Source organism: Labrus mixtus, chromosome 11, assembly GCF_963584025.1.
Source record: "Labrus mixtus chromosome 11, fLabMix1.1, whole genome shotgun sequence".
NCBI classification, from domain to species: domain Eukaryota; kingdom Metazoa; phylum Chordata; class Actinopteri; order Labriformes; family Labridae; genus Labrus; species Labrus mixtus.
Genome location: NC_083622.1, coordinates 28,163,894 through 28,178,825, shown reverse-complemented (window position 1 = coordinate 28,178,825; position 14,932 = coordinate 28,163,894). Strand labels below are relative to the sequence as shown.

The 14,932-nt window shown below is 39.2% G+C and overlaps 1 protein-coding gene across 1 annotated transcript; it reads right to left on the bottom strand.

Moving 5' to 3' along the window:
* Window positions 1-4,086: 4,086 nt before the first annotated feature.
* Window positions 4,087-14,432, bottom strand: trhra (thyrotropin-releasing hormone receptor a). The gene is made up of 2 exons (XM_061051177.1): window positions 13,322-14,432; window positions 4,087-6,187 (listed from the first exon to the last, which is right to left on the bottom strand). Exons 1-2 carry the CDS (start codon window positions 14,126-14,128, stop codon window positions 5,747-5,749), a joined length of 1,248 nt encoding a protein of 415 aa, XP_060907160.1. The 5' UTR covers window positions 14,129-14,432; the 3' UTR covers window positions 4,087-5,746.
* Window positions 14,433-14,932: the final 500 nt, after the last annotated feature.

Here is a 14,932-nt window from a genome sequence, read left to right as displayed (position 1 = left end):
TGTAAATTTGTTTTCCACTGTTTCTCATGAGATAGGCTTTGTCCACATCTAGAAAGGGACAAAGATTATTTATTAAGTCAATAAATCTGTGTAATTGGTGCTTTAATACAGTTTAATCAAAAGCATATATTATTTTTATCTAGTTGGCCCTTTACATATTTATACCCACAGGAAAGTCTTACTCAGCTGTTCCTCCAATTAACATCACACAATCATGTTGTGTGAGTGTGTGAGTGCAATACAAACCAAAGTGGATGTATTGGATCATTGACTAAAAGGTCAGGCACAAGAGGTTGAGGGTAAATCTGGTTCTTGAGGACAAATACTTTCTCATTGAATGGAAGCATCATTTCCAGAGAACTTAACATTCAATCATCATATAGCTCAACAGCTTAGAGGAGATTTTAATCACTTTTTACCCCTACTGACACGGACGTAAAGAGAGAATGATTGTAGTGTAAGTCAATATAGTCACAAATCATGAAAATACGAAGTGACCTTCATCAGTCAAGGGGATGAAGTCTGTGTGTGTCATGCACTCCTCTAATATTGCTCCCTTCACCATTGCTTCACCAACTGGGGTGGTTATTTTTTATATGAATTCAATTATTACCATAACACCATAAATCCATTATCATTACCTTTAAAACACTTTAAATTCAGCAGTCGTTCTGCAAAAACGGGCAATATGTATTATTAATAAGACGGAATATTATGCCCACACAAATCCACTTTTTCTAAATTCAAATGTCAGGAAATTCAATGATTCGTTTGACTACAAAATAATGCAAATAATGTTTAGAGCAAAGTCAAAGTAACACCCAGACTCTAGGTATTTGTAAGTTTGTCGTACAAAAGAAAGGTTATTAAAAGGAGATGTGTTTCAGTTGTCGGGGTTAAATTATGGAATGATGCCTATATCAATTTAAAAACCTGTAATTCACTTTTTGTTTTCAAAAAAATGCTTCCTAAAGTTATTTTTGATTATCATAAAGGTGAATGATTTATTTGTTGTTTTTTTCTTTTTCCTTCTGAGAGCTGGTAGCTTAATTCGATAAGAATGTAGGATAGGCATTTATAAGCAGTTTGCTTCTGCCTATGCCTTTTCAGTCACTACATAATACATGAGTGTTGACTACGTTTGAACCGTCTGTATTGTTTAAAAATATTGTATATGTATAATGGCTGAATAAAATACTCATAAATTACTGTACTAATTATTACTAATGCTGTTGTATTTCCTGTGTTGGGATACAATGTTTGGTTTTTTATTACATTCATGCCAATAAAGCACCTTGAATTGCAATTAGGAGGGGAGCTGCAAGGAAAAACAGGATCCATGCCCTACAGCAACTATGTCATTGGGCTGATTGATTTTGTGTAGTTTGTGCTGTCGTCCTGTTTATCAATGCCGTTGGTTGCATTGGGACACTCTAAAATGACACTCAACCCCCTTAGTGTGTTCTTGATTACTCAGGTCACATTAGCAATAATTTGAAGAGACAGGACCCATCTTGAATTTCGTCATATAGCGGTCCACTTCCTTGTTTGAGCACGTTTGCGCTCACATTTCTCGCGGACCGTACTCAAGTACACGTGAATTGTTCCTGAGATCACCTCTTCAAGCGGAATCGGGCATGATAACCGAGGTACGTTTCTGTTCACAATGATCAAATGAACCGGACTTTAGGAACAAGTGTACTTGGATCCAGGCCTGAGTCTCTAGTGTGAAACTACCCTAAAAGGCTTCTTTCTGCCACATCACTTTGCAGGGATAATTAGAGAACAATGATATCAAACAGATAAAAAAAAAAATGAAATGTCTTTATTGTTACAGTACTAATTTCATATTTATTTTAGGAGGATGGAAAAAGTTACAATTTGAAGTTGGGGACGACCATGCATGACCATTACAGTTGCATGTACTCTCTACTGGCCTCGAAGACTGAAATGACATCCATTTAGCTTTCCAGTGGCCAGTGCTTGCAATGTACTTTTACCACACTGGAGGAGGTTTGATGACTCAGACATTTAGAGTGACATCACCTACAGTCCCTGCACATAAATGATGTGGGGTGTCATATTGTTTGTGTTGAGAGGACAGCCTCTTATAGCAGGCCACTACAGCTGATTGCTTCAAAATGAAGCCATCGACCCCTCTTATTGATGTCCTGTGACTGTGGTCGTAACTCATACAGAGGCTATCTGTGCTGATTCATAGCGCTCTTGGATGAGGCTGTTTCTTTGATGGCTGCTAGTAACAGATCAGTTGGAGATGGGGTATAAGAAATGAACATGCAGTAATCATGCATAATCAACAAGTTTCTGCAATGACTGTCTCTGTTTATTATAAGACAAAGAACAATACAAAGTACAAAACAATCCATCAAACAGCAAGAGCAGAAAAAGCTACCTTGATAGAGGATTGTGCACAAAGCATCGCCTCAGATGGCATCACATTTTATCAACTTTGTGCTCACATCACAAAAGCTTGCATACATGTGACAGGCCGCTCACTGTGCAGGACGGAAATCATCTTAATCACATCTGTTTGTATTTTCCCAAAAAATTAAATGCATTTCAAATGAGAACAAAGAGAACACAATAAAAGTGCATGACTGACTGGTACTTCACACTCCAAAATACAGACTTCAAACCATTTCTTTGTCCTCTAAACTTTTCCATTTTGGAGCAGATTAGCTTCCTCTGCCGGGCTCCAAATGATAGAAAACACACCGATTGATCAATGGATCAAAACAAACTATTATTCAAAAAACACACTCACTTGCACACATGAAAACACAATACTGAATAAATTTCACATTGCACTGCACATTCAATTTCAAGCAACTTTACAGTATAGACAAAAAAAGCCTGCTGCTCAGTATGAAACACATCCCTTTCATTTAGTCCACTCAGTGTTCAATCCCTCAGAGTGCTCTTCAATTTACACATAAACAGTTCAAATAGCAGTAAAATCATATTTAAATAGCAGAGTGAACAGTATAAACTACATACGACTTGCACCAACTCCAGAATGGCACTTTGTCACATCTAGTTACACATCTCGTCATTGCTTCCTGAGCAGATAAATCACTTAAAAGTGCTGAACTCTGCAGTCTAAGCCAATATCAGTGAAATACTGCCATGACATATATCTGACCCTCTGACAAACAGCCTCTATGTCTGCACAACAGGGTTACATATCTCTTCCTCTTTATTATACATCAGCCACTGACCTTCACAGGCTCCCTGCAGAGTCCACCATGGTCATCTGAACAGTGGCTAAACAAACATAAAGCAGTGTGGTTTCTTTTACTGTTAAAGATGAATTCCCTTCTGAAATCATTAAAGTTCAGGAGATTATGAATTGACACAGCATGAATAAGTGATTACCTGTAATTGCAGTCTTTCCTTGAACCTTTTCAAAAGGTCATGTAATTTCATGTCTCTGATTTCTCTCTGGAACTGAGGATATGTCACGGTGTTGTGCTTTTACATTAATTTGAATTACACGGTTTCTAGTGTGAAAGACATGAACAAAGAGGATTCTTGCGACAAGTTAAACCTGAACAAAACAGAGCTGGTATGATAGCGATTAAAGAAAATGTCCCTGGTAAATAGATTATAAACTTTGATACACCATAGATAAATACGACTGATTGCAGCACAATATTAACCTCATCCCAAAACATGGAAAGAGCTACTTCTTGCCTGTCAGACCATTTACAAGTAATTTAAATGAATAGATATCAGACCAAAAGTTGTTTGTCCCTTTACTAATGATTCTCAGTCTGGTCCATTGGTACCTGTAATCTTACCTGTGTCATTGCACAGAGAAGAAATGCTGAGGCATCAACAAGGAAATCTGAAAACATTTAAAACCAAATATAAATGGACCTTTTAGTGTTGTTGATATTATTCATTCTCAAGGCTTTAACTGGGAGTGGAGCATCCTTTCTTCCCAGAACAGAAACCAAACCATAGCAAATGTGATTTAATAACAGATATTTTGACTGACACTCTGAATCAGAAGCTAGGCATCTGAAAGTGAGAGATTGTTTTGGTGCTGACCTGGGAAAATAAACTAATAGTTCAAATTTCATACTGAAAAGCAAAATATGATTGGACTGACAAAATGTGGAGTCTGGTACATCTTCAATGCCCCAACAGCCACATTTGATGTACTTAAAATGTGAAAAGTAAGAAAACAGGACATTGAGTCCTTTACTATCTATCATCAGCTGCTTGAAATCATCCATATTGACTGCATTAAGTCCTGCTTGCAACAGAGCAAATTTGAAATCATGTAGGCTATAAGAAATTTACAGAGTTATTAGTTAGGTTATTTTTGGTGGCTAGCCACCTTCCTTCACCTTCATTCCACATACCAAGCTCGCCAGACCAGTACACCGAACACACACCGAAATAAATGGATCAACCCCCAACTATCAAAGAACAAGAGTTTTACAGAGATTGAATATTGTGATAAATTATAATGGACTTTCAAATTAATCACTTTTATAGAGAAAGCTCTGTTCACATAGAGGTGTTTGACTGTACCATGAAGAGGTCAGTTGAAGTAACTTCACATATGACATGCTATCATTTTTGTGATCAGGTTTTGGAAGGTGCAAGGACATCCTTTAAGAAGACATTTAGGTGTTGAGTGTGAGCTAAGAAGACACAACAACAAGCAGGGTTAATTAAACCTAAAGTCAATCACAAGCAAATACTGTGGATACGGGGAGCAAGAAGACTGAAAACGCCAAGAACCAAGTTAAGCCTGAAACATCAGTATCTGATACTGCACCACCTTATGCTAGCTCTTCTCCAAAAACAAAACCAACCTGCAGGAGGAAAAACTGACCCTCACAGAGATACACTCCATGGCTGTAAACATTGCACACTGTGGGATAAGTCATGGTAGACTGACACAATGCTTGGGTTAATTAAGAAAAATATACTAATTGGAAAAGGGTACTCTGTCTGCACCTGCATAAAACCTGGTAAATGTCTGGTTCTGGTAAATACAGGGGAATGATTTACTTACCAAAAATGTACTTCATGATATAGATCAGAACATTTATGAATGAAAAACAAATATATCCATTGCCATATGACTAAGATGTATGATATACACTTCTTTATTTCATGCTTTTTAGTGTGACAGGTGGTCATCTTTGGTTCAACATGGTCTGTTTCTGTTTAGATCAGAGAGGGAAGAGGATTTCAATTGAATGGGAATATTTCAACCAAAGTAATAATCAAACTAAATGATTTGACAAGAACTGATCTCATTCTTCTTCCTCTGTTAACATTTTAAGTTAATGTACACATAAATTAGTCTGCATTATCTCATCAAACCCTGCAGTGATAACTGATGCTTTTCTTCTTTAGACAAAAAGCACAGACATTCTCTGCAGAATTTGAATTCCTGCTCTGTAGCTGCATTAATAACTTGTGTAATCTAACCTGTAGATTTATGAAGGCTTGAGTTGTTTTATTTAAAAAATGCAATAAAGGCCCATGTCAGCTCATTTCACAGCATCTTGTTTGGCTCTTGGCAAATGTTCTTGTCAAATAAAAGAACCATTTCAAAGAGACAACACTTTACATAAATTAAATAAGAAGTGTCTGGGCACTTTTAATTAAAACATCTCTAATGTGTCTCATAGGTGACTGAATCCATACAGCCGCTGTCAGAATCTCTGCAATCCTCTTTGCTGGAAATGCTTGTTTTTAATCAGGCTTTGACATCACTTCCAGGTAAAGAAGGCTCCTTCAACGGCATCTTCTTGGCACTTGGTAGGATTCTGGTGGGTAAGTACTGATCTGTTGGTGTGTTAAGCTCATCCATCTCTGTAGTGAAGTGGTCTGGACTTTCCCCATTGAATGTCTCCTTGATGACACTGTAGGTTAGTGCCACACTGTAAGAAGCTGGTCTCTCCATCCGCTGTGGGCCGCAGTGATACAACTTCTTAAAAGCTGCGCGGAACTTCTGGGACATGGCGTTGTAGATGACTGGGTTGATGGCGCTGTTTAAGTAGATGCAGAGTCGACAGAAGAGCAGAAACCATATGTCCAGGTAGGCCTTGTCCAAGAAGGAGTTGACCACCACCAAGGTCCGATAGGGCATCCAAAGCAAGGCAAAGAGGATCACAACCACAGCTAGCATCTTTGTCACCTGGGAAAAAAAACAATAATTTGTCAGAAAATAATGTAATCACACATAATTTGATAGAAAATTGAAGATTACATTTCAATTTATACACCTGAAGACTTTGCAGTGTGGGCTGCAGTACAAGAAATGTGGAGAAAAGTGTCTCTTTTCACAACAGACCTTTCACTTGTCATAGTAGAGAAAACGCAGGTGTTATAAATAACTGTAACACTGGCTTTGTCCTACTGAACAGTCCCAGTAAGTCCTGACGGTTTGACAGTGAGCCCGCATGAACAACACTACGAACCTGAATATGAAGCAGCTGAATGGGATTTCGAAATGTCAAATTGTCTTGAACGAAACAAGGCCTGTTCCTAATGTTGTCAAGCTGAATAATTCATAGACTTAAATCCAATTCTTGAAGCTAACTATTGTTGCCACTTTTTCAGAAGCAGCTCTTTCAATGTACAACACTAAGCAGCAACCACCAGGATAAAAGAATGAAGCAAATGGGAATTGTTCTGGCAGGCCGTCAACCAATGACGTCAAAAGCCCCTTTTTAGGCATATTAAGAAGCTTTATCTCTGGGGCGCTGTTGGCGCAGTGGTTAGTGCGTGCACCCCATGTACAGAGGCTGTAGTCCTTCAAGGCCCAGGTTCAAATCGGACCTGATACTCTCGAAGTTCCGCTTCAGGGAGACTTTGGCTGTGTCCGAAAGTGAAATACTTTCATACTATTGATGATGTTACTATCAGCATGTGGGCAATTTATTTAACATACATTTTAATTTCATAGAGTTCATGATTACACAATGTCTTACTAGATTCTATGATTGGGCTTAATTGATTTTTCTGTCTTTCTATTTCCATTAGCATTTACTTTCTCCATTTTTTGGATCAACCAATCACAGCTTCTGAGGGAATATGTCATACCTAGAAACGGGGTCGACCACACCTCCTTAAAAAGTTTCTGTCCCTTCCTTAGTTGCTCTGAGATTTGTCTGTCCAAAATAACTCCAAGACATTTTAACATTTTATTAACATTACTGCTCTAGCGTTGATGGTGTGAATGAAGTTGTGAATGGGAGTTTATATATTAGAGGACCAACTACAGAGGAGGAGGCCCTCCTTTACCGGACATTTGGATAGGTTGCAGCCAGTTTCGGACATGCTAGAGGCCAGGTGAATAACAGAGCATTTACAGGTTGTGCAAATTGAGTCAAAACTTGAGTCATTTACGTAACCATGCTGGAGACGATCACCAGACACTCAGCAGATAACTGTGGTGAAGAGTTCAGGTCAACATCAGGTGACCTCAGGCAGAATAGACAGTTCTTTAAACATGGTAGCTGCAGAAAGAAAGCTTCCATACAAGAAAATGCTTAATTATGATTCTCTATAATGTGATCACTACAGCTTGCCTTGGTCACAGCAGGTTTAAGTGTTAACAGCTAAGCATTTCGGGGCGCCCATAGTACCATGTACGGAGGTTATACTCCTCCAAGCGAATGGCCCTGGTTCGAAACCAGCAACCAGCCTGTGACTCTTTCACGCATTTCATTCCAGACCCCCCCCCCCCGCCCCTAAAAAAACAAACAAACAAACAGTAAAGCATTTTAAAACACAGAGAGCAACCGTGTGAGATCTTTCAAAAACATGGAACTTGTCTTTCTTTATGATCTCTCGTCCAATAAAAGAGAACCAGGAAACAGAAAGAGCTACTTTGGACTGTTACTCTGGCCTGAGTAACAGAGTTAGTCATATTTACCACTTTTGAGTTGGACGAAAAGAAGAGGCTGGAGACCCTCCATGAACAGTAGAGTTAAAAGATGGTTATTTTATCAATTACTGTTAATTATAATTTTGTTTGTTATTTGGTTGATTTTTCACAAAGCTTTTTGACTCTACACAAAACAAATCCATTAGCTCTCACTGAATTAAATACCATTAAACACACACCAGGCTACTCTGTGTATATCTTATCATACACTTTAAGTATTTGACTGAGCTCCTTTGGTTATGTGACTTGTCACTTCACACACTAATGGCAGTGGTTGCTATGTAGATGAGACCCTCAGAAGTAACCAATCCCATTCATACGCATTCCAACGCCGCCGACGAAGCAGCAGGAGAAATTCAGGGTTAAATGTCTTGCCCTATGACACAGCGGACATGTTGCTGCAAGAGCTGGGGATTAAACCCTCGACCTTCCAGTTGAGAGACGACTGACCCTACCAACTGAGCCACAGCCGACCCGATCCCTAAGAGGAGCTGCCAAAGCAAAAGAGAAGCCTCCTGGTGATGTTTTCAGGGCTCTAAGTCGCTTTAAAACTGATGATACAAAATGCAGCAGCACGACTGGTCTTCAACCTTCCTAAAAGAGCACATGTCACTCCGCTGTTCATCTCCCTCCACTGGCTCCCAGTTACTGCTCTCATCAATTTTAAAACTCTGCTGCTCGCTTACAAAACAGCGACAAAAACGGCTCCTCCTTACAAGAACTGCCGTCAATGTTGTGCAGGTTCTGGGACGGGGTGTAGGGGTGGGGGAGGTCTGAAACGTACTCGGGGGCAAGGCCATTTAGAGTTGTATTTTAATATTTTAAATGTATCTGACCACTACTACAACAACTGTCTCTCCTGTAATACTTAATTGTCAGAGTTCAATGGCAGCCTTTAACTCTGAGAATGCAGCAAATGGCTGATCTTTCAGTAAGAGGTATCAATAGTTGAGTAGTCTGCTATTGTTAAGTCTTGTGTTTTACACTGCAAAAAGAAAGCTGGACAATTCAAGCAAAGTATTTTAAGTTTAAGTTTTAACAAAATAAACATTTAGAATCATTCCTATATCAAGGACAAAGTCAGAAATGTATAGAAATGTATATATATATTTTAGTATTTATTTTGCAGGAACAGCTTAGAGTTTTTCTCTATATCAATTTTCCTAAATAACAATGTAATCTATTTTTATTATTGAGGCTTTCATTGAAACAGTGATAATAATGTGTTCATTATAGGGGAAAAAAGTATTCAATGGACTGTTTGTTAATGCTTGATAACCCAATTGTTTAAAAACCAAGCCTGTAAAGAATTTGTATTGCGACTCTAATACCACCTCAGCATGGCTCTCATGAAACCTTCTTTATTTATTCAGATCAGATGCTGTTTAATCTGAATGCACAACCTGACAAAGCCTAGATTTGTTAATATAATTACCAGAGGATAATCCTGGTGTGAAATGTGTATGTAATTAAATCTTATCCTAATTTATGCTGTGTTGTCTCGGCTGTATTCAGGTGATTGTAATTGGATTGGAAAGGGGCACCGCCGATGCCATCAATGAGTGAAACACCCAATCCTGGATCCTCATTACTCTCTGACCTTTAGGTAATTCAGTCAGCGACGTGGTAGATGGTAAGAATTGTTCCCTGTGTCACCATGAGGTGTTTATTGCTGACATCAAGAAACACATGTGATTGTGTGTTTGTGGGCGTGTTTTTTAGAGAAACAACACAAACAAAACTGATGGAGAAAAAGCCGAAAGCCTATTTGACTCTGGGTTAACTGATTAGACTAACCAATAGAGCATGGAGCTCCCTTAGGGTACCACACCCCTTGTCATTCCAGCAAGGCTTCTCCCACTGATCTGATAAAAACAAACGTCTACCTCTGCTAGGAACCTGTGTGTCTACAGCAGTGCTTCGGTGTCTTTAGAGGATTATGTTTTATTTTTCAAGTAGGATTTTTTTTTTATTGAAGAAAGATGATGTTACAGGAGGATGAAATACAGTTTGTGTAATGAGCTTTTGTGCTTTATAGTCAAAAATATAGTTGTATCCATTGTATCTACATAAACACAAAAAAGTTTCAAAGGTGACCGTTCCATGGGAACTATTAATAAAGGGAAACCAAATTAAACTTGATACCTGTTGTCAATTGGACTCTTCTTACTCTGCATTGAGGAATACAACAGTCTAACTGCAATCTGATACCTACAGCTCTAAGAAATCAATCAATAAACAATCAATTGTTGTTGATCGGTCTGAAAAATAAATATAAACAACAAGTTGTTCTGCTCTGCCACCATTGATTATTTAAAGCTATGAATCCGCTGTTTTACAAGAGAACTGATTCAAGGTTATTTATCACTCGATATTGAACAAGAGTGAGGTGCTAGCTACAGATTAAAGCTAAAGAAGGTGCTAGCAACATGAGTCAGTAAGCAAAAATTTTGCTTTGTAATAACATTTTACACTGTAAAAATCACACCAGCTTAAACAGAACTTAAGCTTTAAAGCTTAAATTAAAATCAGCACAACATTGTAATCACTAATGATTGCCTTGCATATTCTGTTTGTCATCCTGATTTACTTATTGATGTAAACATTTTTATGGTGTTGTTTGATATTTATGGATTTTTTTGTGATTTCTTAGTAAGTGTAATTTCCACACGAATGGACTTTTTACATATTCTGGTGTTTTAGATAATGCACTTCCTGTTATGTATTATTTGTCTACTTGCCTAGGGACAACAGAGTGCAAATGAGCTATTAGCTAACTCTGGTGCAATTACATTTAATTGTGTACTGTCCCTGTATAAATAAAAAAAAATAATAATAAAAACAATAAGTTAACAAGTTTTGTGGGAGTGTTGTCATACAGGGTAATTACATAAGCACAGTTTCTGAAGAGATGTTTTGAAGCTGAACAATGGCGGTTGCAGTTTGGATAATATTACAATCAGAACAGTTTGTTTTTAAAATCTCACCGGTCTAGTTTTTACAAATGGAGAAATTAGCTATTGACACCAAAAACATTTACCGTACAAGGCTGTAAACATGTTTATTTTATTGTAGAAATAGGCGTCTTAACATGGGACCTGATAGGGATCACTGGCTTTTGCCGCCTGCCTCATGTGGACACTCAAGGAACTGCAGTTTGTTGCACGTCAACATTGGCTTATTTCCAACAGAGGTTACAGATCTGGGTTATTATAACAAGTCTAAAGCGATTTGATAATAATAAGTATGGTTTTTATTACAATGGAATCAGATTGGCACTGAGTATTGGCGAAGATATAAGTTCTGGTAACTGGTAGTTGAGGGAAAAAGATGGTATCACAATGGTGAAGAAAAGTTCAACTTGGGCTCTACCTCTATTACAGCTAGCAAGACACAGAATGAAAACAAATAGCTATATGTATTATACAAAAGGAGAGGAAAAGCCTTGATTTTAAAAGTGAAGCCAACACTAATGGCCAGCAGATGGAGACTCAGTTTTTTCCCCAAAAGAGGTCTAAATTAATTGATGTCATGAAGCTGTCATGTTGCTGGACCCCAGATCAGTCGGAAACCGGAGCCCTGTGGCCATTCATGGTCACAGCATTGAACAAGTCACCTCATATAAATACCTGGGGGTGCATATTGACAATGATTTTAGCTGGCACACACAGGTGGCAAGCTAAAATCAGCGCCTCCATTTTCTCAGGAGACTAAGAGTGTTTGGTGTATGTAAAAACATTATGTTCATCTTTTACAGAGCAACAATAGAGTCTATTTTACGGTATGGCATCACTAGCTGGTTTGATGCTTTAACAGTAAAATCTAAAGCTCAGATCCTCAGCCTGGTAAAGACAGCAGGCAAGATCATGGGAATGTGTGCCCCTCTTACCCCCCAGGATCTTTTTGAGCAGGCTACCATCACACAGGCCAAGGGTATTTTATTGGACACGTCCCATGTATTGCACTCTGAATATGTTTTATTGAACTCAGGGAGAAGGTACAGGGTTCCTCTGTGTAAACACAACCGCTTTAAAAACTCATTAGTCCCTTTTTCAGTTAATCTCATTAATGAGCAAAAAATAGAAGAGGAACGGAAAACCAGGAGGCCCCCATTGTACCGATAACTGTAGACATGTTGAAACTGTCTGGAGTGGCATGTGTACATGTGCACAGTGTGCATGCGTCTGTGACTGTAGGAGTGAGTGTGTGTGTACTGTAGCACGGAGAAGTTAAATGTTTTACATTGTAATTACTGTTTTTATGTTGTCTTCGATGTATTGTCCATGCAGCGATTTCCCAGCATCCTAGACAAATTTCTCCCTAGGGAGACGAATAAAGAAACCTTGACCTTGACCTTGAAGCATGGCCCCACTTCTTACTTGACTTCTTACATCAGAAACATTTCTAATAGCTGAGCGATCTAAAACTCTTTTTTCAAAGTCTTCTTCTTCCTGGCATAACGTTCATTTTGTGGAACATGGTACCAGATAGTGTAGAATTGAGAATAACACCTGTATGTTGTGTCTACCAGGGTCCACCCTCTTCAATTCAGGTTTAGAACAGAGTTCATGTACCAGTGGTTGATGAAACCAGGACTATGTCAGATTCTTTTACACAGGATTTGATGCTGGCAGCACTTTAACACTCTTTGTATCAAATGTTATCTTTTGCACAAAAAGAGCAAACACATTTAAATGGAAATTGCTTTTATAATGAGATTATAAGTAAACCAATCTAATGTGCCAACATTTCACACTGATGTTTGGTTTGGATCCCTCTCTGATAAAATTGGTACTTTATGAAAAATTATGTTGGTTGTTCTCAGAGACTCCAGCTGGACTAAAAACAAAATAAGCTCCATATATACCCTCTGAATATCAAACAGTTTTGTATTTGTTGATTTAAAGGCTTGTTCTATCAGAAGTTAAAGCTCCCTGTTTTGATTGATCCCACACATACGTAATCATAACCTTATCTGCACATGACTTCATGAGAGAAAGGAATTAATTTGTAAATCATATACAAACACACACTTTTCCTTATTTGGTGTAATAATAATGCAATATTCTTTCTCTCAACTCACTACATTCCCGGGTTAATGCAAGTAGATGACTGGTTTATAAAGCTAATGAAAAGCTGTCCTTTTAATTTTTTTAATTTTTTTTGTATTTGCCAAATGTGTTTCTTTTTATATTTCTTACAACAACTGTAGCCTATATCATTTTTTTCTAAAGCTGAGCCTGATGGGTTGAATGACATCACTCAAAGTTGACTCTGATTGGAGGATATTTATCAGACCTGTGGAGCAGCTGGACACACACACATGTACCAGCACATTGAGTACACGGTGATAATGTGAATGAACAAACAGTGTCCCACCTGTCTACGGGAGGCAGCCGTGGTGCTGCTGGAGGAGCTGGAGCCCAGCATCCTCCTCCCCTGACTCGTGTCCTTCTTCCACTTCTTGGTGCTGTCCCTGGGGTCTGAGGGCAGCGGGTTCAGGATCAGGATCCGAGCGATCAGTCCGTACATAACCGTGGCCAGCATGAGAGGCAGCACGTAAAAAACCGCGAAATCAGTGAAGTAGATGGGCAGGTATTGATTCCTGGACACTTTGTAGGCGCAGCTGAGCAGAACCACGTTGTCATAAACCAAGTTTTTAGTGTCGGACAGAAAGAGCCACATGACGCAGTAGACAGAGGTGAGCGTCCACACCAGCATGATGATCCTCTTCGCCCTGGTTAAAGTGCACAGGAATTGCGCTTTGATGGGGTGGCAGATGGCAATGTAGCGCTCCACGGTGAAGGCGGTGATGGAGCATGAGGACGCGTTGATACCCAGGTACTGGAAATAAGTGATCCCCAGGCATCCTGCGTACCCGAACACCCACTGTCCGTGCAGCGCGTCCGTGATGTTGGGCAGCCCTGCGGCCGTCAGCACCATCAGGTCAGCCGCGGCCAGACTCACCAGGTAACAGTTTGTGGGAGTTCGCATGTGTTTGGTGGTCAGGACCACCAGTATGACCATCACGTTCCCCACAATCCCCACCCCGCATATTAGGGACACCAAGAACACGCTGACCACCTTGTACTCGACTGTGTAGTCAGTCCACACACCCAGGGTCTGATTGTCCTGCGCCGACGTGTCATTCTCCAAAGTCATATTATCCATTGTGAGGTTCTCCATGACAAGCTATAGCCTATTTCTGTGCGCTTTGCAGATAATTACATCAGGCATTCACAAAGAAAATCATTTCAATGAACTGCATGGCGCTGACACACAAGTCCCAAAAGCGCAAATCATCCAAAAACTTCATTTTAAGCACATACAAATCCAGCCGAACCTCCTTTCTCCAGTTCGAAATCAAATTTCTTATTATGCAAATCCATCAAATGAAACTCGAAAAATGATAAAAGGTCCATAGAGCCCTGTCTGTGGGAAGTTGTCAGACAGTGTAGAGTGTGCAGCTCCGCGCCCTGCTCCTGTCTCTCTGCTCACACAGTCCTGAGAGCTTCCTGCAGCTCTGCTCCTGTGAGCCACGCGCACACACACACACACACACACACACACACACACACACACACACACACACACACACACACACACACACACACACACACACACACACACACACACACACACACACACACACAGCTCACTGTGAAGTCACAGTGGCGAAAAAAAACTTTTCCCTGCTCATGTCAAAGACTGTTATGCAGATAAGCATCACTATGCTGTTATCTGATGGATGCAGGTTTTTAAGCGTGTCTGCATTTCTCTTGAATTTGTGTGAATTCATTCTAATAAGAGTTTCCGTATCAAAATAAATCAACTTGTTAAAGAAACCCACATAACATTAAAATTCAAAACATCTGCAAAGTGTTATCTGAAATTTACACATCGCTTTTTGTTGTTTTTATAATGTCTAAAAGAAGGAAGAGAAAACAGCTCAGAAATAATCAATAGTTTTAATACACTGTACTTTATCTC